This window comes from Gobius niger, assembly GCF_951799975.1.
Source record: "Gobius niger genome assembly, chromosome: 1".
Classification (NCBI taxonomy): domain Eukaryota; kingdom Metazoa; phylum Chordata; class Actinopteri; order Gobiiformes; family Gobiidae; genus Gobius; species Gobius niger.
Window position 1 is genome coordinate 63,298,607 of NC_136852.1, and position 11,248 is coordinate 63,309,854.

Below are 11,248 nucleotides of genomic sequence, written 5' to 3' on the forward strand. Positions count from 1 at the left end.
CCTGTACTACTGCACAGTGTAACTGTTTTTGACTGTAAATGGGTTCGCTCTTCGTCAAATAGCCTTGGTACGCATACTGTAGGGCCCCCGAGTGGATTTTTGCTTAGGGCCCCAGAAAGGCCAGCACCGGCTCTGAATGAATAACACTTTGTCATGACTTTATTAATGTCTTCTTCTTCTTCTTCATTTTGAACTTGAAGTGTTAAATCAATCAGTCAGCTACACAAATGTAATGCTGACTGGAACATGAAATTGGGTCATAAAAGACATAAAACTGTCTTGCAATCAAATCTACTTACATGATGAACAAAATAACGTTATTTTGTTTGGTGACCCCTTATATTGTTTTTGAGTAGGTGGACCAAAGAGGTCGAATTGAAGATATGCATGACTTTTTTTTTAAGATAACATAAATTCGACTGTCTGCTTTGCTGCCTAATGATCTAGTTTATCACTTGCATGTGAGGCGTAAACACGTGCAGACATGTCCATGTGATATAAAGGGAACATTATGTAGCAATATCATGGAAATGTGCCCAGAGGACATGTCAGAGAGCATGATGATTCCTGTATTGTGGTGCAGGTTTTAAAGCAAGTGAAACTGAAACAGTGAGATTATAGCAACATCATTTTAAAAACGTTGGCTTTTTTTGCCTGTTAAAGTTGTATTAAATGATTATGTAATAGTTGTCATAAACCAGGCAAATCCTGCATGTCACAAATAGAAAAGGTGCTTTTATTTATGGATGTTTCCTCAAACTCAACACTGGCTTCACCTGCGGCCCCAAACCAAGTTATAAATAATGGTTGACAGTCTATTTTCAAAATATTCTAATTTTCTGAGATTTTTATTTTGGGATTTTTACAAGCTATGTAATATAACAATCACGATGATAACAAATAAAGGGTATACATATCTCACTTTGCATGTAATGAGTCTATCATATATTAGTTTCGCAGTTTACGTTGAATTACAGAAATGAATGCACTTTTAACGATATTCTTATTGCCCCAGTTTCATCTCATTACAGGAGGTGCCAATTCATCAGCGACAATGAGTCAGTTTTGTGATTACTCTGAGCATCATGATACCTGTGCTGTAGCTTTTTTGATTAAATTCCTTTCATACCTACTGACTACCTCAGAGACTTAGACCATATTACATGATCAAACACAACTGTCAATTAGGTCCCGAGTATGACTTGACTGGTTTCTGTTGACCACACCATTCTTTCACCTAATTATTTGAAATAGTTCAGTGACTGTTACTAGCTGGCTGAACATCCAGCGGTGTACAGTCCCTGGACTTTGACAGAAAACCCAAGACCACGTATTTACCCTGGGCTATTGATCACTAGACTAGCCAAACCAGGAAAGCGTGGTGTTTGCTTAACTGTGAACCTTTCCACATGTATCTGAACAAACAGCATCCTGCAACTCATGTCTGACATAAGCCCTGATAAGGAGTGTCAACAGCCCGGCGCAGACAAAACCTACATTACATTTGTTAATATTTGATGAGGAGCATGTGCACAGCCTTCGACTCCTAGCACATTTTTTCACCTTTCTGCAGAGAATTAAATCAGTTATAAACATTACCTGATTGCGCCGTATCGGCCCAGTCGAGGAGGAAGGCGCATCGTGGAGTGAAAAGGATGGAGAAGACAAAGAGCAGGGGACTGCACTTTGATGCAACCGCCATGATGCTGGAAAAAAAGAAAGTAAAATGTAACTACAAGTGGATTCAGCTGTGTTACCCTTGGTGCAAACAATGTTATTAAAGTAAAAAGAAAAAAAAAAGAATCGCTGTTTTTCTGTGTCCCCTGATTATAACCTTGGCTGAATGCAAAAAGACATAAGACAGTAGCATGTCCCGTACCACCAAACATAAAAAAAACTATACCACTAACAGCATACTGTGGTAGTGAACCATAAGATTATTGTATGCAACCTTACAAAGTCTTTACAGTTCATGAGCCGGTGTTGGTGGCCAAGTCCTTCCAGTCAAGTCCAACCCCTAAATATAGTTGTCCGCACCCTTGGCTATTTACAGCTGTGCCTCCACAACTTTGGGCAGCCAGCAAAACCCATGTGAGGCCAAGGCTTTTCCCTCAGTCGGTGTGCAATTTGCGGAGTTAAGGCTGAACCACAAATCCCGATACAAATCTTCAAACGGTTTTGTGATGTGTCAAAGCCATCTGTGCGACACAAAGACCGCATGGCCACACAGGTTGGAATACAGTAGAGCTAGGTTCAAACAGGCCAGCTTTGATTATGGGAAAAGATACCCTGATCAGATTTAGGAATGGCTTTTAAAGAAACTGAGGCATTAGCACCAAATTGCAGGTTTAAAGTGACAAAACTTGATAGGCACAGTTTGTATTTTTGGACTACACAAGCCAAATTCCTACATGGGATTCAGAAGTATTTCCCAGTTGTCTAAAGCCAAAACTGGAATGCAAACTAGAAGCCACTCTCCGTTGGCTTATTATCACATTACAGCCCACAATTTGAATGTGCAAAGATGTTCAGTAGTCGTCGAAGGATACTTGAGCCAATGCAGATGATTTCCATGATCCCCTTCATGGCTCCAAGTTTTGAAAACCCATTAAGCAGAGTACAAATAATAGTTATCAGGGGTTCCCAAACCTTTTAGACCCCCCAAAATCACTCAACCAACGACTCAGGACCCCCTTCTATAAAATGTAATTATCATTTAGAACAACCTAAGGTGCAAAACATTTCAAATCTGGTTGTTTTTTAATTCAATCCAAATTATCTTGTGGCCCTCACTTTGAGAACCACTGCTTTATACTGTTCACACTACATATCTATCAACTGCAAAATACTCGCTCACAAAATGCTTTCATTCTCTTGCTTCAGTGACAACAGGCCTGTTTGTTGTTTCTCTTCTTCTAAGCTGCAGCAACTTAATGAAAAAAAACAAGCCGTTACTGTGAATAAAATGTGTGTCTTGAGAGAGATTTGGAGACCACGGCGTTCTGGATTTATTTATGCTTTATGCGGTGTGGCCAAAATAGTTGCAGTTTGAGTAGAAGGTCCTATATGTGCCAGTGTTGTGTGTGTGTGTGTGTGTGTGTGTGTGTGTGTGTGTGTGTGTGTGTGTGTGTGTGTGTGTGTGAGGGCGTTTAAGGCCACTTTACACAGAGGGATTCATTGCAGGGATGCTGAACTCTAGCAGGGCAGCACAGTTACAGCCAACTCAAAAATCTCCAGTTGTTTAGGTAGTACAAGATTCTTTGCAAACAACGACAAAAAAAACACATCAGTTTAGACCAGTGACCTCGCGCACCTACCTCTCTGTGCCCCAGGTTGGGAAAAGCAAACGTAGTGCATGCTTGTTTGTATGTATGCGGTTTGAGTGGCTGTTTGCATATTGTATGTTTTTTTTTCTGCTCTGAAGGAATTGCCCCATGTGGGATGAATAAAGTTATCTGAATGTGATTGTTGTATTAGTTTAGCTGTTCACCATGCGTATTCCAAACATGTCCAGGAGCATTCGTATTTGTGAGAAGGGTGGAAATATGAACTGCGAGGCAAACAGAAGGAATCGCAGGCATTTCAGAACATGTTTGTAGAGGACTAAACTACAGGATAAGCCGGTTCTGTACAAAAGACTGCATGGAGGAGGGATGTTTTAAAGTATATTGTAAAAGCAGCCTGTCCAATTTGCTACTTGCAACCATTCGGATTGAGATTCACTTTGTTTGTAGCCTAAGTTATTTAAAAAATACTAAAGATTATTTAAGACATGCAACCCCTCTTCTAAGAGTATGTGCCCTGGTGTTAAACCCAACATTACCCTCCCTTTGTGAAAAAGCATGTGCAGACCAGGGTTTTTCATCTTCCCTTCGCACGTTGTCCCTGACTCGGCCAATTACAAACAAGCAGACTCCCGGGATATCAGCTCCAGCCAATAGGAATTGAGGGAGTTGCAGTGCGGGCCTCCTGGGGTCCTTTGGTAAACATTTTAAGGCCCTGATAGTCAACCTTCCTCCCACTACCTCTGCCCCACATGGTCGTGCGCACACTCACACAGGCAACCTGAGCACATCTCGTAGGCGACCTCACATACTCGCGTTCCACACCACTGTCAGCGCCATGCGTTTTCTGAGTTTTCTTAAATCTCTATTTGTCACGTATGTTTGTTCGAAGAGAGCTGACAGGAGCAGAAGGGTGAAGGTTTGGGAGTGAGGAAAGGGTGAAGGTGTCAAGGTGTAGAAATACAAGCAAGAAGAAACTCACAGGGCGAGGAGACCCCTCACTCTGCTTTCCATCGACGACAATTACCATAAGAATAAAACTTTTCCTTCCACATTGATCAGTCTCGTCATGCTCTGAGCGGCAGACGGATTTAACCAATCACAGTGAACATTAATAAGTGCTATTCACCTGATTCCAGAAGTTTGTGTGGGTCCCGCCATGAATTGTGTCCACCCCTTCACTCCTATTAGTTTACATATGACTGCCGATGTCTAGAGGAAATCGTTACTACAAGGACACAAACCCGTTTTTAGGCCGCCTACAGAAACCAACAGTGTTGACTTGTTGGTGCAAAGGAACATTGGACATTTTACACAAATCAATCTACTGTGTATCAGATTTAAGCGGCAAACATTTTCCCTTGGTGAATAGGCTATAAGTGATAAACACTCAAAGAAAGTTTTGGTCTAGTTTCACCAAATCTACCACGTCTCTTTTTGCGTACCTTATATCTTTTAACTCATTGACTGAGTTTTTCAATGGGAACAGCTGCAGCAAAGCCTTGAGCATGTCTGGTGTTAAAATCTTAGTTGTGCTGCCTAATGCTGGCAGCATTGCTCTTTTGTTTTCTCAGCTTTTTGGTTAGAAAACAGCATTTTGGGTGAATTCACCTATTTTCTACGGACAATTACCAAAGAATGGAAAGAGGTACAAACAAACTTTTACTTTAGATGAAAGAAGAGAGTCTAATCTTTCTTTTGATGGGTTTCGTGTTGACTTAAATGTTCTGTGAGTCTTGAAAAAACAGTCAAAATCCTGAAGAACCTCTGGCAGTGGGGAGCTCTCAGATTTGAAAATGGCTGGCAGTCCATGAGTTAAACGTGCGCATATTGGTACTTTTTCTTATCCCACAAACTCATTTATCTACTTCATCATATGTTTAAATTAGTTTTTATTGTATTATGGAGATAAAGAGGCCTACCTGATTTTTTTTATTCCAAATAATGAAAGAGAAAAACACTGATCCCTAACTTTCCGAACATTGTTGTAGCATCTTCACAGGGAATAGGTTGCGTTCAGGTGACATCACGATATTCTAAAGAGCCCGTAGTTTATATAATTGAGCTGGAGGGCAACCTAACTGCAGATTCTTTTTTTGTCTTCATCTTTGGCAAATATCTCAGTCATTACTGGAAGAATCCACATGAAACTAAAACTGTATCAAAGTTTATTGTCTTTTTTATGTCCAATTATTTTCTCTGAAAGGCGTTCATGGCTACAGTATTCAAAAACATGAGCGTGATGTTGTCCAAAAGAAAGGACTTTTGTTAAATACTGTTAAATACTGATGAGGAAAAACATTTGCCAATTTTCCTTTTGGAGATTTCTTACACACACTGTATTTCTCCCTTAGAGTTGTATTGGCCCCTGCCCTCCACCTGACATCATGACATCATCACATTCTAAAACATGAATGCGACCTACAGGCACGTTTCACAACTTACAGGGTCACTTTTCAGGGTCACTTTCACATGAATGCTAAAAAACAAGCCTCTGAGTTAATGAAATTGGCACAAATTATTCATAAATAGATGCACAGTGTTTCTTCCCCCCACAAATGTCTGGGTTTACAATACAGGTATACCTCTATTTCTATTATATTCTATTTATTTAAACTCTATTTCTTGCACAGCGGTCTCAAACCTCATTTTAACCAGTTTGGACATAATAGTAATAATATAATGCCTTACACTCCTCAGTTGCACTTTACACTCCTCAGTTGACAAGCTTCTCAAGGTGCTACAGTGTCGGTGGTGGGTGTTTGGTTGTGTTATTATAATTTCTGTTTTTATTCATTTCAAGGCTCAAGAATAACTGATATTATATACACACAACTCTCTGAACCCTCAGTAATTAAAGGAATAGGCCACCGTTTTTACATACTGTGATATGCTCTTACCTCACTTTAGACGTGTTAATATATCCCCGTCTGGTCTTTGTCCGTGCGCTCTGCCAGGCAAACGGAGCACATACGCAGCCTCTCCCACATGTCACATAGCTCCAAAAAAGCTCACGATAGAAGTTACCAAGCTCTTCCACGTGTTCCCTATTTAAATAAAGTTACGTGAAGTGTTTTCATGCGAAGTATATTTACACAGAAATGTAACGTGTCGATTTTATAAGCAGATAAAAAGGGGGACTATATTGTGAGGCGTAATGATACGAGGAGTAAAACGTCCGCGCACTAACTCCTAAAGGTTATTGACGGAAGTGAGCGGGGGGAAGTCTTTAGGAGTTACTGCGCGGACGTTTTGCTCCTCGTATCATTACGCCTCACAATATAGTCCCCCTTTTTATTTGCTTATAAAATCGACATTTTACATTTCTGTGTAAATATACTTCGCATGAAAACACTTCACGTAACTTTATTTAAATAGGGAACACGTGGAAGAGCTTGGTAGCTTCTATCGTGAGCTTTTTTGGAGCTATGTGACGTGTGGGAGAGGCTGCGTATGTGCTCCGTTTGCCTGGCAGAGCGCACAGACAAAGACCAGACGGGGATATATTAACACGTCTAAAGTGAGGTAAGAGCATATCACAGTATGTAAAAACGGTGGCCTATTCCTTTAACTGTCTGAAAACTACCTACCTACTACCTTTTGTAACCAGTTTTATTGCTTGACATCATGCATTTCACCCCCGTCTGTGTGTAATTTACTAACGTATTTTGCATGTGATTTTAGCTTTGACCAATGTATGTGTCTTGTGTCCAGAGCGTGCGGGTCAAGCTGGACAGAGGCGGACTACATTTTCACGTGTGCCCCTGTGTTCTCTCAGGCATTCAGACCTGGCTACTGGATGTGTCTAATGTCTCCAGCTCCTATTTCATAAGAGAGAGAGAGAGAGAGAGAGAGAGAGAGAGAGAGAGAGAGAGAGAGAGAGAGAGTGGAAAAGTCCGAGTCAGCATACTGGCATGAGGAGAGCCTCCGCTGGAAACAGATCAACACACACTCACATCTGCAGACGCGGCTCCGGCCTCAGTGCTAAGGGTTTGTGCTCTGGCAAATGAGGACGAGGAGTGGAACCAGGCCCAATGTGACTGACGACGGCACAAAACGTCTCCAAGCAAGGATCGTTATGTCTGATTTGCTACTTTCCGAACGCACTGGCTTATATGGAATAGATCTGTCCATATTTCCACTGGGTTATGCCACGGAAATTCATTTACATTATCAGAAAATTAATATACAGGTGCACTCGGGCCTCTTGTTGAATTGGCTAACATGGCTAGAAAGTGTTTTTTCTCTACACAAATATAACTGCACAAAGTAACAAATTATTGTGAGACGAAGGTAGTATTATGGTTGGAAGACTAAATACAGGTGTGGGGAATGGTTTAACACGCTTCTAAAAAGGTACCCATTTTAATGTTTGACTTGCCTGGAAACCAGACACACCGCTGTACGAGCGATTGAGTCTGGTGACCGGCAGAGCCACCTTAACCAATGGGCTAAGGGCTGGAGCCCAGGGGCCTACCATAGTCAAGGGCCTATCAGAATTAGGGGGGGAAGGTGATTTGTTGATTTTCATGTCAATCACTTCACTTTGCGGCATGACTAACTGTATGCAATGACTGTACTAAGCTCCTGTGTGTGTACCTGGAGTCGGCCCGCCCTACCTGGCCCAGAGGGATACATGTAGGAGTAGCAGGGTTAGGGTTTTTGTGGGATTTAGGGTTAGGGTTAGGGTATGTGCTGAGAGGGGTGGGGGCCTACAATTCTGTTTAAGCCCCGGGGCCTATGGGTACATGAAGGCGGGCCTGGTGACCGGGCATCAACTACATTTCCACAGCGGTGCATACGCAAGCAAACAGGAAGCAGAGGAAACCAATCAGCGAAGTCTGCCGTTGATGTGGTGTTATTAGCTAGTACATCTACTGTCGATGTATTTTTGGTCATGTATCGCCAATTGGATTAAAAACTCTCCTGTTTGCCATCCGTAGATTGTTATTGAAGGAACTTCCGCATCCCATGAGTGACGCTGCCCATGAACAACACGTGACCGCAAATAAACAAATGATTGCACGGGCTCGTTTGAGTTCTCTAACGCCTTCAATGATAGCGTGGGTCCCAGACTGAAATCTCTCAGTATAAAAAAATACATAGGGATATCATTCTGGTCTCACCAGGCGTTCGACAGCATTGACCACCGATTTGCGTCTCTCGATACTGTATACACTTCAATATGTGGCCCTGGATTAGGACTGAAACAACTAATCGATTAATCCACAACTAATCGATTACTAAAATAGTTGTCAACTATTTCAGTAATCGATTAATCGTTTTCTACTAAACACAGAATAAAATAGAGCAAAAAAGACATAACAATTATGTATTTCGGATGAAAACCTACTTTTACATTTTAAATTTCATAAACATGTCTGTGTCTTGTCCAATCACAAAGCAGAATTAGCACAAAGAGCCCCCTACAAACGTTTACTTTAAGTTTACTCCATCAACATGTCCTCAAGCAGCGCCACTTTAGCCCTATGTGATAAAACTGAAAAAATACCATTTCCATGCACCTTTCACAGCCAAGCGATTAATCGATTAAACGTAAAAAATAATCGGTAGATTAATCGATTACCAAAATAATCGCTAGTTGCAGCCCTACCCTGGATTACACCCATTTTAGAAATGCACTATTAAGTCGAATTTAGTTCTACTTTCAGGCCCATTATAGTCTTGATTTGATCAAATCCTGGTGGTACTTGAAAGTTCAAATATTTCATGAGGATGTACTGTGATATGTTCTGGAAACACTTATAATACAGTAATATGTTGTACCTGAATTTAGGAACTACAAATGAGGAACTTATGTTGCTGGGGAAGGTAACCGATATACTGTAATAAAAAACAAATAAATGGAAATTAGGCCCCTTCATGTCAGCCTATACACCTTTTTCAATACACCTCCATTTTAAACAGCTCTCTTCAAGACCAAACTGAAGATCTCTCACTCCGCAAAAGCTTTGATTCTAAGGTGCAAGTGACATCCTGTTGCTTCCACCCTTATAATGTCTTCTTTGGTAAGTAGCTCACCTCCTCAAACCACCTACAATGAAGTCTCCTCTGCAGCTCTGATCCTCCCTGCTCCACAAGTAATCCTGGCCTCTGGCAGTGCTGCCTCCACTCTCCCTGCTTGCTCTAGGACCAACCAGAGAGTCTCACATGCACTCCCGTGGAGGATGAGAATCAGACGAGAATCAGAATAGTTTTTATTGACATTGTTGGTGAGCATTTCCACAAACTAATAGAATGAGGATTTGAATACAGACATGCCGCGTTTTGTCTCAAAGTGCAATGCCCCATTTCCCCAGGAACTGGTTGAAATGAGCTATGAGCTATAGTTTATGGTTTATCCAGCATCGCGCTATGCAATGGAAAACAATCTGATGTCGGTAATGCAAAAGACCGTAGCAAGTCTGCAAATGGTGTTTATAATGGATTCATGGGTCCATTCAAGGGGTAAAAATACACACTTTACCCAAAACTCATTCAGCACATTCAGATACCATTTAAAATCATCAACGCTTGCCATTTATGAGAATAGCTGTCAAGGTCTCTGACAGATCCAAATCAAACCCCCATGCATGACTGATGTGAACAGAGCAGTATGAATACCTCAGACACTACTTTCAAAAGCAACGCGTGGTCACATTTCACCCCAAAAATCCAGTAAAATAAAATCACTTATTCCATTACTGATGTTTTTTTATCGTTGGAAAAATACCCAATGTGTCTCATCTCTCCTCAGACCTGACTGTAAACTTTACTGGGAGCGGGGACGTCTCCAGCTTGTCTCCATCGAGATGTTGACTAAAGGCGACCAAATATGAGATTTAAATCGGTATGGTCCTCATCTGTACGCGTTCTTTGATCAACCGCTGGAAAAGTAACTTGTCTGTGTCTATCTGGTCATTAAGAACCTCTACATAATATACAATCCTAAATGTTACACAGTGTGCCTTTAATTAACCTGCGTACATATGGAATATTAATTAACAATAGGCCAAATACATTGCTTGTATATGGTACGAGTGAAACGTTGAAATACCTTTTGTGTAGTTTGGCAAAGCTACTGTCTTTAAATACATGTTCATACACACGTTTAAAAGCATGCTGTTAGAAGAAAATGCCTACACCAAATGCAGATACAACTGATCAGGTAAATGGGCAAGACATCCTTAAAAATCCACTGCGGCAACGTACACACCCCAACTTTACATAGTAAAATACTACGAGTTTAAAATATTCATCCATGCTCACGTTGTAAAAAATATGAAATGTCTCCACGTCCATAAACAAATGATTGAGCAAGGAGGCTGCTGCTAAAATACCCCGTAAGTAAGTTGAGGAACTTTCTCGCGCTGCAACTGCGTAAAAGTGGTTCATAGCGGGCTTTTGGCTGTGAAACACAGTCAGAAGCACTAAAGGCTGTGCGATACATGCTTACCTTAGCGAACGACGGAGTTGAAAAGTGCAGGAACAGCGCGGACTCTTCTCAGAACATGCTCCTCCGATGGGCTGCGCGAGCTCCACCAGCAGACACAGAAAAAGTCCAGCGTCTTCACTTCTGCGTGGCCCAAATGCACAATTGCATTGCGCCCCCCCTCCCCCAAAAAAATGTTTCACTTCGCCAAATCACTTCTTGCGTGCTCCCGTCCGGTGTTGTGGGTTTGAGAGCAGCTTTCCGCGGCGGGGCTCATCGTGTTGCCTGCTGTATGAGCCTCGCGCACACTCGCCTCGCTGTGACTGAGCCCGTGTGTGTGTTTCACATGGCGATGAAGCGCCCTCATCTGCCAACAATCCAAGCAGCCTACTCTGGAGTGGATCAGCGCGAGGACAGATAAACAGACCCACAGAAACGACCGCTGGGGTAACTGTGCAGAGTTTAAAGTCTCGGGCCAGCTAAATAAAGGCCTTTTTTTTAGTGGGCTACTTCCTTGTGCTGCTCATATTTG

At 41.8% G+C, this 11,248-nt stretch overlaps 1 protein-coding gene across 1 annotated transcript in view; it reads right to left on the reverse strand.

Moving 5' to 3' along the window:
• ghra (growth hormone receptor a) overlaps positions 1 to 10,878 on the reverse strand; it is a 31,836-nt gene extending 20,958 nt beyond the window's left edge. Inside the window, exons 1-2 of the mRNA XM_079571797.1 lie at positions 10,741 to 10,878; positions 1,600 to 1,706 (exon numbers count right to left, since the gene is read on the reverse strand). Coding sequence (XP_079427923.1) covers positions 1,600 to 1,702 — 103 coding nt within the window. The 5' untranslated portion in view covers positions 1,703 to 1,706; positions 10,741 to 10,878. The remainder of the gene's footprint in view (positions 1 to 1,599; positions 1,707 to 10,740) is intronic.
• Between the last annotated feature and the right edge of the window lie 370 nt (positions 10,879 to 11,248).